At 49.0% G+C, this 18,454-nt stretch overlaps 1 protein-coding gene across 2 annotated transcripts; it reads left to right on the top strand.

Moving 5' to 3' along the window:
* The first annotated feature begins 2,157 nt into the window (after nucleotides 1–2,157).
* Nucleotides 2,158–17,986, top strand: slc22a15 (solute carrier family 22 member 15). 2 transcript variants are annotated; one of them, XM_081616573.1, is made up of 13 exons: nucleotides 2,165–2,438; nucleotides 2,900–3,049; nucleotides 3,131–3,263; nucleotides 3,636–3,800; nucleotides 3,873–4,002; nucleotides 5,888–5,948; nucleotides 8,811–8,977; nucleotides 9,722–9,862; nucleotides 11,728–11,813; nucleotides 13,049–13,157; nucleotides 13,235–13,307; nucleotides 16,047–16,196; nucleotides 16,342–17,986. In XM_081616573.1, exons 1-13 carry the CDS (start codon nucleotides 2,355–2,357, stop codon nucleotides 16,384–16,386), a joined length of 1,494 nt encoding a protein of 497 aa, XP_081472699.1. In that variant the 5' UTR covers nucleotides 2,165–2,354; the 3' UTR covers nucleotides 16,387–17,986. The 2 variants fall into 2 exon arrangements, with proteins under 2 accessions (XP_081472700.1, XP_081472699.1); XM_081616574.1 differs by lacking the exons at nucleotides 16,047–16,196; nucleotides 16,342–17,986 and adding an exon at nucleotides 13,401–16,040 and having other exon boundaries at nucleotides 2,158–2,438.
* Nucleotides 17,987–18,454: the final 468 nt, after the last annotated feature.

Genomic DNA, 18,454 nt, shown 5'->3' with positions numbered 1-18,454 from the left:
GCATGTGAGTGTGTGTGTGATTTATCCATCCATCCATCCATCCCATCCATCCATCCATCCATCCATCCATCCATCCATCCATCCATCCATCCATCCATCCATCCATCCATCTTCCGTTTATCTGGGGTTGGGTCGCGGGGTCAGCAGCCTAAGTAAGGAGGCCCAGACTTCGCTCTCCCCTGCCCCTTGTTCCAGCTCCTCTGGGGGAACCCATGGCGTTCCCAGCTGAGAAACATCGTCAGTGTGTCCTGGGTCTTCCCTGGGCCTCCTCCTGGTGGGACGTGCCCGGAGCACCGCACCAGAGAGGCGTCCAGGAGGCATCCTGACCAGATGCTGAGTCACTTCAACCGGGTCCTCTTGACATGAAAGAGCAGCGGTTCTACTCTGAGTCTCTCCTGGATATCTGACCTTCTCACCCCATCTCTAAGGGAGAGCCCAGACACCAGGGAAAACTAGTTTTGGCCGCTTGTATCCGTGATCTCGTTCTTTCGGACATGACCCAACGCCCATGACCATAGACGAGGGTAGGAACTTAGATCAACCGCTAAAACAAGAGGTTCGCTTTGTGACTCAGCTCTCTCTTCACCACGACAGATCGATACAGCGCCGCTTCACTGCAGACGCTGCACCAATCTGCCTGTCGATCTCCCGCTCCATTTTTCCCTCATTGGTGAAGAAGATCCTGAGACACTTGAACTCCTCCACCTGGGGCAGGACATCCTCCCCGACCCAGAGAAGACACTCTATACTTTTCTGTCTCATTTATTTATGCATTTATTTCTATAGCTATGAATTTTTATTTTATTGAGATGATAAAAGAAAGAACATTGATCAACAGGTCCTGCATGTCATTCAACACATTCTCTCTCTTGGTTTTCTCAACCATGGTGTCAGACACACACACAAATAATTCACATGCCCAATAAAGTTTAGGTGGTAATGTTAGCTAGTTGGTTAGATAACTAGAGTTGGCTAACTTTGAAGAACGCTAACATGTTGATTTGTGACAATAACGCTGTCACAGTACTCATGATTGACATACAAACACATTTGTGAGATAAAAAATAAAGATTATACTTATATGTAAGAGTTCTTTCTGTGTAAAATAATATTATTCAGGGGTGACACTTAGGTCTCAGTGTGTTTGGTTCACAAAAAAATGTTTTCCTGACAGTCACAGTTGGTAAGAAACAAAGATTCCCATTAAATCCATAGGAAATGAATGCGGGTCATTTTGGACCCACTCACGGAAGAATGGGATAGTGATGTAAAACATGCTATTTCTTAAAATATATGGAAGGTAAATTAAAAATTTTAACTGCATGTTATCAGTAACATGTTTCTTGAGGAATCCCTGGAATATGAAGTGATGAAAACTTTTAATTACAAAGATATTGCAAAAATATAACCTCACCGGGTCAAAAAGGAACCAGTTATGTATCATAGTGTTAAAGAAGAGTTATGTTTTAAATACAACTTTTTATGAACTGTGCGATGCCGTGAGAGCTCTGGTGAAGCCAGCTGGTCATTATCTGGAAAAAACTAACTACAAACCATAAATCAGACTAATTCCTGTTGTCTTCTTCGTGGTTTTCGCTAGTAGTAACGTCCAGCTGTTGATCACCTGACTCGTGTGGCGCAAAAAAAGTATTTCTGTTGCAGTTGTGCAAATACTGTAAATTCATTTGGATACCTTAAACAACCTCATCTTAGCGCAGTTTTCTTAATCCAAAAACTTACTTTCCCCCCGGAAATTGGCTTGTTTCCATTAAGTGAATTATTTTTGCAAGAGCAATTTGCGTAATTCTATGGTTAACACAGCTTAACAAGATGCGGTCCATAATTGTCTCTATTTTATATAAAGTCTCTGTAACGCATGAATGACTGGCGACACTGTCAGTGTCCAGAGTTGAGGCAAACAAAACAACAAAAGAAACGACAGGAATAAGCGACTCGTTTATGTTTGTGTTGGACCGGAAATGTCCGTTTGTCCTGTGCTACTCGTGTATTAATTTGTTTTTCACTGCTCTGTAACGTAACGTGCCTTCTTGAGTAAATTTAATTTCGCCACTCGCGCTGAACTGAAGCGAACACGGAAGTTAAAGTAGGGCACACTCTTGATTTGGCTCATATCTGACGCAACATATTGCGCTAAAACTCTGCACAAACATTTAAGTTAGCATATCAGCTGAGTTCTCAGCTGTGTTGCTGACCGAAGCTTTTGAAAACATTCAAATAGATTTACGAGGAAGTGAACCCGGAAGTTAAAGAAGCTAACTATCTTGCTGGTGCAGCTCATCTCTGGGCGGCGATGCTAGCTTGGCTAGCAGCCAGCTCGGCTCGGCCTCGGTGGCATGGATATAGAGACCGCTTTCCACACGGTTGGGGAGTTTGGGCCGTACCAGAAGCGGGCGGTCACCGTGCTGGTTCTGGCGCAGGTGTGTCATATTTAAATATTTTTATTTTAACCGATTAAATAGAAAAAAAACAGACATGAAACTGTTTGCTAGCAGTAGCTGTAGCGCTACGTGGCTGTCAGAATGAGCCCAAAACGACAACAAACATCCAAATATTGACCCTGGTGTGAAAATGAATCTTCCATAAATACGTCAGACTGTTGGCGAGTTTACCACAAACCTATAAGGTCGTGTTGGTTAAAGAATGCGGAAAGTTATTCTAAGTCTCCGTTTTATTAACATTTCGGTCTAAAATGTGGCCAGAAAACTGGTTCTGCTGGTGTGATGTTGTTGATGCTGTTAGCAGTCAGTGTTGCAATCAACCTGATGAAGCCTCTGACTGAAGAAAGTGGCAAGCACTGCTGTTTCTGCTCTTCTTTAAATGTCCGTATGGTTGGAGAAATGCTGGAGTAGGGTATAAGTTCTGGTGTGCTGTGTTTCAGGTCTACATGGCCTGCCAGTCCATGCTGATCGTTCTGGTCGGATACACACCAGAGTATCGGGTCGAGAAGCAGGACGGTGGTTCATCTGGCCACCGGGAGCTGCAGCAGCATGTCATCTTCACGGAGGATGTGGACTCCATCGTCACCGAGGTCTGCAGAGCCGAGCGTCCGCAGACAGGAAGTAAAACACTGAGGCTTTAACGGGTTTCCTCCTGTCCTTGTGCGCCTCAGTGGGCCCTCATCAGACAGCAGGCCTATAAGGTCAGCCTGGCCGGGTCGCTGTTCTTCACCGGGCTGCTGGTGGGGAACGTCGTCTTTGGGCCGCTCTCTGATCGGATCGGACGGAGACCCGTCTACCTGACAGGTGAGGGGAAACGGGGATCAGGTTGGTTTGACCAGCAGGATCAGGGTTGCCTGTTGCTTTGTCGTTGCCGGAGGTTGTTGCGTTGCTCCCAGCCTGGAATGCTGTATCCCAGTGTGTCAGGAATCAGCCTGAAGGTTCAATCCAGGAATAAACGAGAGCAGATGGGATCAGACACGAGGTGGAGGAGTTTCACTCAGAGTTTAATCATCACAGAGCTGGGATGTTTTACTCCAGGAGGCTATGGCAGGCAGTTTTAGCATAAAATCTGCTTTTAGCAGATTTAGCATTTATTTCAGACATCAATAATTAAGTTATGCGCCTCCTCCAGGCTCCGCTGGGTCCTCCTCATGCTCTACCCCCTTTGCCCCCCAGGTCTGTTCTTTGAGGTGATGTTCGGCTACCTCACCGCCCTGGCGCCCAGCTACGAGGTCTTCGCCGCCTCTCGGCTCCTGGTGGGGCTGATGAACGGCGGCATCGGCCTCGTCTGCTTCGTCCTCACCCAGGAGTACGTGGGGAAGTCCTACTGGGCCATGACCGGTACGGCGCCGCTGACCCGCTCGCTCCCCCTGCTGCCTGGACTCTGTTAGCTGCAGCTGCTTGTCTCTGCAGGGACGCTGACCAGCATGATCTTCGCCGTCGGCATCGCTCTGTTCGGAGCGCTGGGCTACTTCGTCCGGCCCTGGAGGACTCTGGCCATGGTGGCCAACTCCTCCGGCGTCCTGTTCTTCCTGCTGTCTGTGTGAGTAGAAACTCAGCTGCAGGAAGATTTAATTTCTCTTTGGGGTCAATAAAGTGTTTTTGCATTTGAAATATCAACTTCCTTTTGTAATAAGATAAGAATTTGTGAAGCTAAGCTAGTATTTTGAAGAAAATCTGTGATTTTTACTTTTAAAGTCCAAGGTTAGCATGAAGTTTAAACTATTATGCAGAATTCACATTTGCACATTTTTGTACTTCCATTTGGGTCTGAACTGTTTCTAAAAACATTCCACGCCATTAAAAAACACCCAGCTGGTTTCTGGCAAATGATCAAACATCTTCCAAAACCTACAGCCCCAGAATGGCTACACCTGTTACCAAGCAACCCAAACTGAGCTCCAGCATGTCTGGTCAGCTGGTTTTACTGCTGTACAATGGCTGCTGGAAACGAGGAGTGTTTTGTTGTTGACTTGCCATCCAAAAACAATTTGCTGCAGGCTCTACTGATGCTGTTCACCGAGGTACGGTTGAATAATTGCGCATCTGTTTGCGGATATTTTCACTGATGAGTGTAAATGTTGATCGGGGGGCGTGGCCAGCAGCAGGTTATGTGGATTTAAAGTGACAGAGACCCCAAAACAACTCAAAATAGGCAGAACTGAGCAGATAAAGCCTGATTATCTAAGAATAATGTTGTACAAAAAATAAAATCCTAATCTGTTCAAGGAAGCGTAATGGGTCACCTGTAACTCCTGGGAAAGTCCTGACAGCTCTGAACCAAATCAACAGATCCTTCCTGTAAAAACAAGGAAGTGAACCTAGAAGAGGAACATCTGCAGAGTTTATAAACCATAAAGTGTTTGTTCTGATCTTCAGTGAAGTCATGAGTGACGGCAGGGAGTGACTGAAGCTCTGAGTCAGGCTGGGGAATTCATCATTTCTGTTTTGGTTTCTGTTTAAAACCATAAACTCATGAGGAGGAGGAAATCCTCTGCAGGTAGTGGAACCAATCTGGGCTTTCCTCAGAGTTTCCCAGCCTAAACAATAACAGAGAGAGAGAATGTGTTGGTCGCTGCAGCTTCAGATCGGGAGTAGAAAGCAGCTGAAACTCTTCTACTTAAAAACTACAACCCTGGAGGAACAGATTCCTGAGATCCTCAGAGGTGAGATGAGCTTCTCTGATAGAAATAATTAGCTAAATCATTGCTGAGTTAATCCTGATTGTGATTTATTTATCTAAAGTCTTAACCTTTTCCATAAATAACGTTGATGTTAAACATTTCAGGATGAAGGTTGGAGGTTAAAGTCCTGCGCTGAAGCTCCTTTCAGCCTGTTTGAAACATCAGCATTCAATGTGTGTCTGGTTCATTTATGACGTTTATTTGTGCTGCACGTTGAGGCGTCAGAGGAGATGAAATGTGCCTGACTGAAAATAAAGTCTGAATGACGGGAGATGAAGCTGCTGTGTGAAACTAACAGGATGCAGACATGTTTGGTTTCAGAGCTCTGATCTGTTTTTATCTCAGATATTCAGAGGAAACGGCCTCACAACTCGGCTCACTTCAAAAATGCTGCAGATTAAATGCGACTTAATCCCAAACTTTCACAAGTATTCATACCACTTAATTTTTACATATTGTGTCAACCATGAACATAAATATATTTAATTGGAATTTAATGTGACAGACCAACACACAGTGTAATACGACTGAAGCAGAAAGAAAATTATACGATTCAAAACATTTTTATAACTAAAAAAACTGAAAGGCAAAATATGGAAAAGTTTAGTGGGTTTTAAATTTTTCTCCTGCTGTTGGATCGTCAGAAAATCACAGTGAAGCTGTGGGATTTTTTAATAGAATAAAATCTGCATGTTAAATTTCTGTTGTTGCTGATTAGTGCGTCCCGTCTGTGTTTTCCTGCAGAACTCTTCCAGAATCTCCTCGCTGGCTTTATTCTCAGGGACAGACGGAGCGAGCTGAAGAGGTACGGACACCTGCACACGCATCATGACATCACTTCCTACGCACGCATCGTGACGTCACTTCCTGCACATGCATCATGACGTCACTTCCTACGCACGCATCATGACGTCACTTCCTGCACATGCATCATGACGTCACTTCCTACGCACGCATCGTGACGTCACTTCCTACACACGCATCATGACGTCACTTCCTACGCACGCATCATGACGTCACTTCCTGCACACGCATCATGACGTCACTTCCTACGCACGCATCATGACGTCACTTCCTACGCACGCATCGTGACGTCACTTCCTGCACGCGCATCGTGTCGTCACTTCCTGCACACACATCATGATGTCACTTCCTACACACGCATCGTGACGTCACTTCCTGCACACGTATCATGATGTCACTTCCTACACACGCATCATGACGTCACTTCCTACGCACGCATCGTGTCGTGACTTCCTGCACGCGCATCGTGTCGTGACTTCCTGCACACGTATCATGATGTCACTTCCTACACACGCATCATGACGTCACGTCCTACGCAGGCATCGTGACGTCACTTCCTGCACACGTATCATGACGTCACTTCCTGCACGCGCATCGTGACGTCACTTCCTACGCACGCATCGTGACGTCACTTCCTGCACGCGCATCGTGACGTCACTTCCTGCACGCGCATCGTGACGTCACTTCCTACGCACGCATCGTGACGTCACTTCCTACGCACGCATCGTGACATCACTTCCTGCACGCGCATCGTGACGTCACTTCCTACGCACGCATCGTGACGTCACTTCCTGCACGCGCATCGTGACGTCACTTCCTGCGCGCATTGTGACGTCACTTCCTGCACGCGCATCGCGACGTCACTTCCTGCACATGCATCGTGACGTCACTTCCTGCACGCGCATCGTGACGTCACTTCCTGCACATGCATCGTGACGTCACTTCCTGCACGCGCATCGTGACGTCACTTCCTGCACGCGCATCGCGACGTCACTTCCTCACATTGTCGTTATTTCGACATTTCCCCTCTCCAAAAAAAGAGCTGAGAGAATGAGCAACGGTGATATTTCCCAGCTGTCATTGTATGCAACACTGAAAGTCTCAACATGGCCGCTGATACCTCAGAACCCGACTGCTGGATCACAGCGGTTCTGAGGGTGAGTGGGGGGTTTCCTGTGAGTTATGTGGTTTTGGTCTGGGACTGAAACTCATGCAGTAATCTGAGGGAGTGATGTCACTTCCTGTTTGAGATAAATTCAGCTCTAATGTGACAATCTGTCCTGTGGAGAAGCGGCTGCATCAGCGTTCAGATTCATCACCGCCCTCCTCCTACAGCAGGAATGTGTGTGTGTGTGTGTGTGTGTGTGTCTCCTGACTCGTTGCCATGGTTTCCCTGGAAACCAGTAGGTGTTTCTGCTGAACTCTGAGGCGTTGAGGGATCAGAATGAGGAATTTGTTTCCTCTCGTGTTTCTGACCCGGGTCGTCTGTTTGCGTCCTGCAAGGCATTATGGGAAGGTTTGCTTCCAGCCAGACGTTCTTTACGCCTTCTGAGGGTCCGTCAGTGGCTTCCAGCTCAAGATTTAACAGTTTTAACAATAAAGTTAGAAATCAGGAAGCTGGAGCAGTTAGTTCAACTTCTGATCCAACAAACTAAAACTCCCACAGCGAGTCAGTTTGCTTCTTTTCTGTCTTATTGAGCCAAACGTGGCTGCAGCAGAGGCTCCAGCAGAGGCTCCAGCAGAGGCTGCAGCGGAGGCTCCAGCAGAGGCTGCAGCCTCCGCTGCAGCAGTGGCTCAGGCTGCGGCTGCAGCGGAGGCTGCAGCGGAGGCTGCAGCGGAGGTTCCAGCAGAGGCTGTAGCCTCCGCTGCAGCAGTGGCTCAGGCTGCGGCTGCGGCTGCAGCGGAGGCTGCAGCAGAGGTTCCAGCAGAGGCTCCAGCAGAGGCTGCAGCGGAGGCTGCAGCAGAGGCTGCAGCAGAGGTTCCAGCAGAGGCTGCAGCAGAGGCTGCAGCAGAGGTTCCAGCAGAGGCTGCAGCAGAGGTTCCAGCAGAGGCTCCAGCAGAGGCTGCAGCAGAGGCTGCAGCAGAGGTTCCAGCAGAGGCTGCAGCTTCTGCTGCAGCAGAGGCGCGGCGATGCAGCAAACCTCCCTGATCATCAGTCAGTCTCTGCTCAGCAGGTCCATCAGCTGATTGGCTGAGAAATGCTGATTCACTCAGTTCCTATTGATTTATGCTGATCATCCTGCAAGACAAAAATAAATGAGGTTTTATTAAAACATTCAGAGGGAGAAACATGAGTTTCCATTTATTTTCTAAATTTAGTTTTATTTCCAGTGAAACTTTCTTACATATCCATCAATTTGTTACTTTTGTTATTTATTTATTTGATTATAAATAAATAATGCATGTATTTGTGTTAAACCAATTCATGCTCTGACGTATTTGTTTAATTTTATTTTCCTTATTTATTTTCCTTTAGTTTTATTTACTTATTAAATTTTCTTGCTCTTTTTCTTATTATACTAAAATAAAATGTATCCTCTCTTTTCTCTTAATACTTCATTTTCTTGCATATTTTTTCTTGATCTCTAATTTTCTTTAATTATTAAGTTATTCTTTATTTTCTTGTGCAGTAAATCTTTATGTTATTTTGTAACCAGAACATTTTAAAACCGGAGGATTCGGGTCCTGAAAACCGATCAGTGATTAAAATGTTTTTGTTGAAGACGGGACGTTTGTCTCTGGAGGATTTGGGTTCTGCGGTTCCAACCACAGTAAAATTAGGAATCAGTTTCAGAACCATTTCCTCTTCAGAACCGACCCGATGGCTGCAGGTTTCTCGTCTTTATGCTGTTTGTAACCTCAGGTTCTGCGCTACATGGCGCTGAGGAACGGCAGCAACGCCACCAGCCTGGTTCTGCAGCGGGTCGGCGCCGCCAGGCCCGGCGGCCCGGTGAGGAGGCGGGGCGGCGTCCTGCAGCTGGCGGTCCATCCGGTGCTGCGCCTCAGGACGATGGTGCTCATGTACGTGTGGTGAGTATCGGACCCGGCCGCCGATTCTGTTCCGCCATTTTAACCCTCAGTCCAGATAAATGAGGTTCTGATGTGGAACTGAGACGAGTTTCAGTTTTTGATTCAGGAAATCAGACAGTTTTAGTTTTATTTATAAAATTATCTCTTATTATTATGATTTTTTCTTTTATTATTGTTTTTCATAGTTTTGACTTTTTTGTCTTATGATTTATTTCTCGTATTATTGAGACTTCAGTCTTTTTCTCATTAAGACTTTTATTGTGGCGACTTGGTCGTATTTTATTCTGGTAATATGATTTAATCCTAATTACTTTTAGCTTTATTTTATACGACTTTATTCTCGTTTATTGAGACTCATTTTCTTGCAGTAATGTGACTTTAGTCTCTAAGATACTTAGCCTGGCATTAATGCTTTATAAATGTGATTTTATATTAATAAATTGATGTGTTTCCAGTTTTTTCTCGTCTTGCTGCTGTTTTCTAACAGACGTTGGACTGAAGCATCTTGTCCATCTCAGATGACATCATCTGCTGGGTGACATGATGTCATCAGGGTGTGGATCGAAATGCTAAATGTCCTTTGAGACAGTAGAGTTCGTGTTTTCGGCCTCCACGGTTTTTATTCCAGGACGGGAAAGTTTTTCTTTTCTTCCAGCTCCGATGTTCAATGTTCCTGATCTGATGGTATAAGATGGAGCTGAGGCCTGGTCAGCAGGTAACACTCTACCTGTGTGTGTGCTGCAGGTACTGCTGCAGCCTGGTGTATTACGGCCTCACCCTGGGAGCCAGCGCCACGTCTGGGAGTCGCTTCGTTAACGTGGCCATGTACGGCCTGGTGGAGCTGCCGGCCTACCCGCTCTGCATCTATTTCATCAATAAGAGCTGGTGAGAGCCGACACGCCTGCGGGGCTCCGGCTGCAGTCGGACCGGCGCCCCAGTCGGACCGGCGCCCTGTGGGGCTCCGGCTGCAGTCGGACCGGCGCCCCAGTCGGACCGGCGCCCTGTGGGGCTCCGGCTGCAGTCGGACCGGCGCCCCAGTCGGACCGGCGCCCTGTGGGGCTCCGGCTGCAGTCGGACCGGCGCCCCAGTCGGACCGGCGCCCTGTGGGGCTCCGGCTGCAGTCGGTCCGGCGCCCTGTGGGGCTCCGGCTGCAGTCGGTCCGGCGCCCCAGTCGGACCGGCGCCCTGTGGGGCTCCGGCTGCAGTCGGACCGGCGCCCCAGTCGGACCGGCGCCCTGTGGGGCTCCGGCTGCAGTCGGACCGGCGCCCCAGTCGGACCGGCGCCCTGTGGGGCTCCGGCTGCAGTCGGACCGGCGCCCTGTGGGGCTCCGGCTGCAGTCGGACCGGTGCCCTGTGGGGCTCCGGCTGCAGTCGGTCCGGCGCCCCAGTCGGACCGACACACCTGTGGGGCTCTGGCTGCAGTCGGACCGACACACCTGTGGGGCTCCGGCTGCAGTCGGACCGGCGCCCCAGTCGGACCGACACACCTGTGGGGCTCTGGCTGCAGTCGGACCGGCGCCCCAGTCGGACCGGCGCCCCAGTCGGACCGGCGCCCCAGTCGGACCGGCGCCCTGTGGGGCTCCGGCTGCAGTCGGTCCGGCGCCCTGTGGGGCTCCGGCTGCAGTCGGTCCGGCGCCCCAGTCGGACCGGCGCCCTGTGGGGCTCCGGCTGCAGTCGGACCGGCGCCCCAGTCGGACCGGCGCCCTGTGGGGCTCCGGCTGCAGTCGGTCCGGCGCCCTGTGGGGCTCCGGCTGCAGTCGGACCGGCGCCCCAGTCGGACCGGCGCCCCAGTCGGACCAGCGCCCTGTGGGGCTCCGGCTGCAGTCGGTCCGGCGCCCTGTGGGGCTCCGGCTGCAGTCGGTCCGGCGCCCCAGTCGGACCGGCGCCCTGTGGGGCTCCGGCTGCAGTCGGACCGGCGCCCTGTGGGGCTCCGGCTGCAGTCGGACCGGTGCCCTGTGGGGCTCCGGCTGCAGTCGGTCCGGCGCCCCAGTCGGACCGACACACCTGTGGGGCTCTGGCTGCAGTCGGACCGACACACCTGTGGGGCTCCGGCTGCAGTCGGACCGGCGCCCCAGTCGGACCGACACACCTGTGGGGCTCTGGCTGCAGTCGGACCGGCGCCCCAGTCGGACCGGCGCCCCAGTCGGACCGACACACCTGTGGGGCTCTGGCTGCAGTCGGACCAGCGTCCTGTGGGGCTCCGGCTGCAGTCGGACCGACACACCTGTGGGGCTCTGGCTGCAGTCGGACCAGCGTCCTGTGGGGCTCTGGCTGCAGTCGGACCGGCGCCCCAGTCGGACCGGCGCCCCAGTCGGACCGACACACCTGTGGGGCTCCGGCTGCAGTCGGACCGGCGCCCCAGTCGGACCGGCGCCCTGCGGGGCTCCGGCGTTAACGAGGCAGGGTGAACAGTAACGGATCCTGACCCTCCTGAAGGAAAAGTGTTTTATTCTACAGGCTCATCTGAATATTCACATGCTAGTCGGTAAACATGCTAATGGCAGCCCACAGATGAGCAGTAGCTCATCAAGCTAGCATTGGCATTTAGCTGATTTTACAAAGAAAGTGAAAATAAGTCAACGTTGGTCAACATGTTGATCAGCCACATTCTACTGGAAGCTGCAACATGCTAGTTGCTCTAGTGATAGCCGTCATGCTAACGTTAGCCTTTAGCTAACATAATAAAAGCCTCAGAGACGTTTGGTCTCCTTCCTGATGTTAACACAGTTTCTCTGCGGTTTCCTGTTTCAGGGCCGGCAGGAGGAAGAGCATGTCCAGCTTCCTGTTCCTGGCCGGCTCCGCCTGCCTCTGCACCACGCTCATCCCCGAGAACTCAGGTGAGGTTCTGGTTCCTGCTGCCCGGGCCTCCTCAGGTCTGATGATGATGAGGATGAAGTTCAGTGAGGAAGAGGAGAGAGGGCGATCTGATGTTGGTTCCTCTTTATAAATTATTCAGAAGCTGACAGAAACTTCCTGGCAGATTCTGAATAATCGTCAGACGTCGTTTAGCTGTGGGAGCTTCCTCTCTTTCCGTTCCCCGTCATTCCCTCCTTCCTTTGTTATTCCTCCTTTCCCTCCTTTCTTTCCTTTGATTAGTAATAAATGTAACATCAATAAACACATTTCTGTGATTTTGTTTGCTAGAATTTAATGATTATTGCTTCTTTCATAACTGCTGACTGAATGTTATGATGTAAAACTCTTTGACCTGCTTTGTTGCTGAAATGAGACATAATGAAAAACTTGACTTCTTCATTCCTTCCCTTCACTCCTCCTTTCGTTTCTCTCTCCTCCTATCCTCCCTCCTCCTCTCCTTCCCTGCTTTCCTTTCCTCCTCCTTACCTTTCCTCCCTCCTACTCTCCTTCCTCCTCCTTTCCTTTCTTTCCTTTCCTCCCTCCTCCCTTCCTTCCCTCCTCTCCTCCTGCCGCCTCCTCTCCTTCCCTCCTTTTTTCCTTTCCTTCCTTCTCCTCTCCCTCCTCCTCTCCTCCTCCTCCTGTCCTCCTCCCTCCCTCCTCTCCTCCTCCTCCCTCCTCCTCCCTCCCTCCCTCCTCCTCCCCCTCTCCTCCTCCCTCCCTCCTCCTCCCCCTCCCTCCTCCCCCTCCTCCCCTCCCCCTCCTCCCCTCTCCTCCTCCCCCCCCTCCTCCCTCCTCCCCTCCCCCTCTCCTCTCCTCTCCTCTCCTCCTCCCTCCCTCCTCCTCCCCCTCTCCTCCTCCCTCTCCTCCTCCTCCCTCCTCCTCCCCCTCTCCTCCTCCCTCCCTCCTCCTCCCTCCCTCCTCCTCCCCCTCTCCTCCTCCTCCCACCTCCTCCCCCCTCCTCCTCCCTCCCTCCTCTCCTCTCCTCTCCTCTCCTCCTCTCCCCCTCCTCCCCCTCCCCCTCCCCTCCTCCCCTCCCTCCTCCTCCCCCTCTCCTCCTCCCTCCCTCCTCTCCTCCCTCCCCTCCCCCCTCCTCCTCCCTCCCTCCTCCTCCCCCTCTCCTCCTCCCTCCCACCTCCTCCCCCTCTCCTCCTCCCTCCCTCCTCTCCTCCTCCTCTCCTCCCCCTCTCCTTCTCCTCCCTCCTCCTCCTCCTCTCAGGGTCTGTGCTGAGCATCACGTCTCTCGCCCTGCTGGGGAAGCTGATGGTCAGCGCTGCGTTCAACATCGCCTACGTTTACACCTCAGAGCTCTACCCGACTGTGATCAGGTGACCTGGAGGCGTTCAGCCACAGCTGGGCTGGGTTTGCTAGGGGTCAGAGGTTAAATGAGCCGTTTGTGCTGCAGGAACGCCGGGCTGGGAGTGTGCTCCATGTCCTGCCGAGTCGGGGGAATCCTGGCGCCGTTTGTTCCCTCCATGGTGAGTTCTGGTCGGTTCTGGTCGGATGTTTGATCCGGTTCTACTGCAGATCAGCTGCTTTTAGCTTCAGCATTTTGTCTTTTTCATGTGAAGAAAACCACTGAAGCGTTTCTTCCTCATCGGGTTCGTCTGCTTTCTGCTCCTCTGGCCTGAAGCTCCCAGTACAACAGGGTCAGACTTTGTACTGGGCTGGAGTTTCATACTGGGAGGGGAGAGCTGGAGGCAATGAGAAAACTCTGGACCTTCGTAGCAGAAACAGGATGTTGGACTGGGCTGAGCAGCCATTTTGGATCTTTGCTGCAGCATGTCAGATAGCAGTCATCATCAAAATGCTGCAGGAGCCGTGCATCCAGGGGTCAGAGGTCATGGAGTCTGGAAGCTTTCTGTCTCCGTTTTTCTGGCCTTTTTCTCAGTGACTGAAGCTGCAGGTTCATCATCAGTTTCCAGCCATGTTGTCTCTTCAGAGGAAAGATGGTGATTTAATGACCCAACATCATGACAGTGATGCTACTGTTAGCATGCTAACACCCCGGGACATGGCTTACTGCGTATTTATTTAAATAACGGAACCGGATCCGAGCCCAGCGGTCGATGTTCCTTTAAGAAGCTGCTGCCTTGAGCAGCAGCAATGCTAATGCTATGATCCAGTCACTACATGTAGTTATTAGGTTCTGATTTTATGGGTCAGAGAACCAGGAGATGGATCCAAACAAACCCAAACATGTTTGTGTGACTGTGATCTTTAACTCGGTGGATTATTCAGCTGACTCTTTGATTCCAGGGAAAATATGAAACACTTCCTGTTCTTAGACTTTCATAACATCCTCAAAATGCACCAGAGGAAGTTAGAAAGTGCTGAAGGTCTCGGTGGACCAGAGCAGAGGACAGATCCTCCACGGGGCTCCATGTTTAGTGTTTTCCGCTGTTTTCAGGTCGTCCTCTCTGCTGACTGGCAGCATGTAGAGACATGAGCCCAGTTGGATTCAAGCTCCTCACAGTTCAGGAATCTTTTAAATGCTGGTTTTACATGAGAGGAGCCTGTTTGAGTCGACGCGCCGCGTGTCGTTCGGGGGATTCTCTGTCCTGCTCTCCACCATTTCCTCCAGCAGATGGACTTTCTGGCAGCTGTTTCACAGAGAGCATAGTTTTGGTTGAAGATCAGAACCGCCCTCCTCCTTCAGTCCGGTTTTCCAGGGCGTTGGTCGCTCTCCCTCCGACCCGTCTGGACTCCATCAACTGGTGTCCTGACTGTCCGAGGACCGTCTTTCTGATTGGAGACATGGCTGACGAGGACAGCAGCTCGGGTTGCACCAGACAGAAAGTGTTTGACTGCAGAGATGCCGAGTCAGCAGGTGAAGCTGCCTGGACATGAATTTATGCTGCAGCTTCACTCCAGTCTGATGATTCAGGCTGAAAATGACCCACAGTAACGTTTCTGGAGCCGGAAACTCCAGAGGACGGAGGACAGCGTCGTCATGGAGACGTTTATGTAAGCAGCCGACCACACCTCCATCTGAAGCCGCTGCACTTGCCAACGTTTCCTCAGAGATAACTGCAACATCTTGTTAAACAGTTTCACTGTAACACTGTGTTGGGTCAGAGGCCAAAACTACCCAAGAAACCAAAAACCTCGGGACTTTCCAGCCCAGAAGCGCGAGCATGTGGCGGCCCCCGGTGGAGCTTCTGAGAACTGCAGATAGGAACAGTTCAGGCTTCTGCATTTTTCACCTCAAAACTAAAAAGATGGATAAAGATTTAACTTTGAGGAACCAAGACGCAGCAGTGTGGAGTCACTGAGGTGAAATCAAACAAGTTGCCTGGATTGTTATTAGAAAATGATAACAGGAAATCATGAAATATAAAGTTTTACCTGGCGACTCGGCATGAACTGCTGCCATCAGGGAAATGGTGCTAAAAGACCAAAAGCAGAACCTTTTAGACAGACAGTGATGCTGTGTTCAGGAAGGACGTTTGGTAGCAGTCAGTGTTGCAGCCAGTATGAAGATGCCTCTGACTGAAGACTGTTGCTGCCTGATCCTTTCATGACTGTCCTGACATGCTAACGGCTCAACATCCAGGCATCAGAGATGATGTTTCACAGCAACATGTCCCGAATGTCTCCATCAGTTGTTGGCTAGCTCTGCTAATCCACCTCCTTTGCTTTTGCTGCTGCTCTTTGTCTGGTCAGACAGAAAAAAGGGTTTAAACTTCCTTCTTCTCTCTATGCTTCATCCTGCTATTGTTAGCATGCTAACACCAAGTTCACTGCTTGCTATTGTGTTATTATACTGACACTGGAGGACCAAACTATTTATGTTTACACTGTTAGCATGTGAGTGCTAATATAAGCATGCTAACACCAGTCCAGAAATGATAGAATGAAAAACCATAATTACTGTCAGACCAAAATATTTACACTGTGATGATAGTAGCTTGTTATAATGCTACGCTAACATGCTAAAGCTAACACCAGGGCTGATGTTTAGCTTGATAACACTTGATGCAATGTAAACATTAGCATTTTCATTGTAAATATTTATATTCAATCTTTTTTTAAAATCATTGGTCAAATTTTTAGACACTATGATAAAAAACATCTTCAATTTTTTTCAGGTTTAAACTGGAAACGTGATTTATCCCATAACGGCCAGGAGTTCTAAGTTTCTGTCAGTATGTTTTTGTCCCTCTGGTGTTGCTGTAGTGTGAACGTGTGTGTGTGAACGTGTGTGTGTGTTTCAGCGCGCGCTGCACGCCTCCATGCCCTTCACGGTGTTCTGTCTGAGCGGTTTGTCTGCTGGCTGCCTGGGCCTCCTGCTGCCAGAGACCCTGAACAGACCTGCAGCCGACACGCTGGAGGAGCTGAGCAGCAGCCGGGTTCTGGAGAACAAGGTGAGGCTGCAGATCCAGAACCTTCCAAACGCTAAAGCGTCTTCAGGGATCCTCTCCGACCCGTTTGAGTCATCATCGGATCGTTTCCACATGTTGAAAACAAAAGGAAACTCCTCAGATTATTATCTCCAGTTTCTCTCTGCAGGCTCTGCTGTACGAGGATGAAAAACTGAAATCAAACCAAAAGTGAAGCTCTGGTCTTCGTTTCGGTCCAGAGGGAGCGGCTGTGTCAGAGCGGCGTACCGTCCCTTTAAGACGGAGAGTCTCCGGGTCGCCGCCTGCCGGGTTCTCCTCGGTTCCTCCTCAGGTTTTTCTCTCCTGGCTTCAGTCCAGATGTTGCTGGCAGGAAGTGAAGCACAAACTTTAAACATTCCTCTGGCCGTCGCTCTGAATGAAGCCAGGTCAAAGTTCACTGGGAAACGTGATCTGCTGGGAGCAGAGCTTTAATCTGAACCGGGTCGCGGTTCTGATCCGTTAGAGAAACTTTCTTCACTTTCAGTGAAAGTGATGATGATCATGTAACACCTGGCAGCTCAGGTGAAGAAGATCAAGTGATGTTTGATATTTTCCATTTTGTATGAATCAAGCTTTGCTGCCCCCTGGTGGCCGACAGTGAGCAGGTCAGGAGGCCGAACCGAACTGGATCACAGATTATTTCAAAGCAGAGGCGATGCCGAGTCACGATGTGGAAACTATCAGAGCGAAGCCGTTCTATAATCACACGTAGATCTGGGTTCTGACCCGTTGACACGTTGAAATGTGATTCTGATGGAAACTCTGGGTTTTCACATCTTTCCTGAACTCCAGTCGATGTTTTTCTACCTGAACTCATTTTGAACTGAGGAAGAAACGATGGCTGGTAATAACTGCCTCTGATGTTTAACAGCCTTAAAAACTCAAATATCACCCAGGATTCCTGTCGGGTTTCTGGTCCAAACATCTCAGTTCACTGGAAACGAGACAAAATGAACAAACTTTCAGAAACATGCAGATGTTTTAATGACGTGTTGGAAGTGAAATACTCAGCCAGAGTAACTGTTTTCCATCAATATTAAGGAATTGTTTTATTAAAACAAGCTTCTATATTGTGTTGGAAAGTTACTTTAATCATATTTCAAACATATTTGCATTGGAACTAGACTGAAATACTTGGTGATATTTTGTTTTTGCTGCGTTTAAGTTCATCAAATATCCTGAAAACAACCAATAATAGATTTATCTAGTCCCTGTTTACTTCCTGATATTCTGTAAAATGTCAGCTTTGCCATCCAGATATCAGACCAACATCAGGTTTAGGGTTCAAACTATCTGAGTTTTCCTACTGATTAAATCCTAAAATTGGAATAAAAACCTATAATTTTTGATAAAAGCCTCTAAAGATGAATTCCTGGCTCATGCTGCAGCGTCTCTAACTCTCCTAGGTAAGAAAATCTCTGCACTTTAAATCTGCATATTTATGGGACCAACCATAAATAATTTAATTTAAAAGTTTGTAGTAAAAAATGTTAAATCCTGATTTTTTTCCCAGTAAGGATGAATAAACTGGTAAATTAGTCAAAGTTGTTTTATTGAATCATGAAGAAAATCACCAGAGAAGTAAAACCTGTAAATGAGTCGGATTTATGTTCATTTTAATAATAATTAAGGATTTTTAAAGGGATCGAAGCTCCTGGACTAAAACACTAAAACATTCCTGAAAGACTTTTGTTTACTCTGTAAATACTGAGATGAATAAAATGTTATTGTATCTTTTGGGATCTTTGGTTTCAGTAAAAATATAAATTTTCTCATCCTGCGTTGTTTTTTCTCTTTGTGGTTTAATGAGCAGAAAATCTTCATCGGTTTAAAAATAGATAATTTCTCCATTTCTCTGCCTAAATGAATCAACATGAATCCCAAACCTCTGAGTTTGTCAGTTACACTGAAGCACAGTGAAGCAGGTGTCATGCTGTGGGAATCTGATCCTGAGGTTCTGGGTTTGAAGTCAACGGGCCGAACCGGACCAGCGAGGAGAGCTGGATAAACATGATGGGTGGATTTTAACTGGTGGGTCGACTCCTTCCATCGTTGATGTGAAGCAGCTCAGGGATTCAGCCTGAAACAAAACGGCGTTTCATTTACAAATCTGCAAAGCTTTTCTGATTTTCACAATTGTGGTGTTTCCATTAAAAAAAAAGGGATAAAAATGACATGAATAAGTTTAACGCAAACTTCAGGCAGTAGAAATGAAGATTTCTCTGGAGGTTAATATCCAGATA

The sequence above is a fragment of the Poecilia reticulata genome, chromosome 15, assembly GCF_904066995.2.
Source record: "Poecilia reticulata chromosome 15, P_reticulata-male-v2, whole genome shotgun sequence".
Taxonomy (NCBI): Eukaryota; Metazoa; Chordata; class Actinopteri; order Cyprinodontiformes; family Poeciliidae; genus Poecilia; species Poecilia reticulata.
This window is presented reverse-complemented; position numbering and strand designations above follow the sequence as displayed.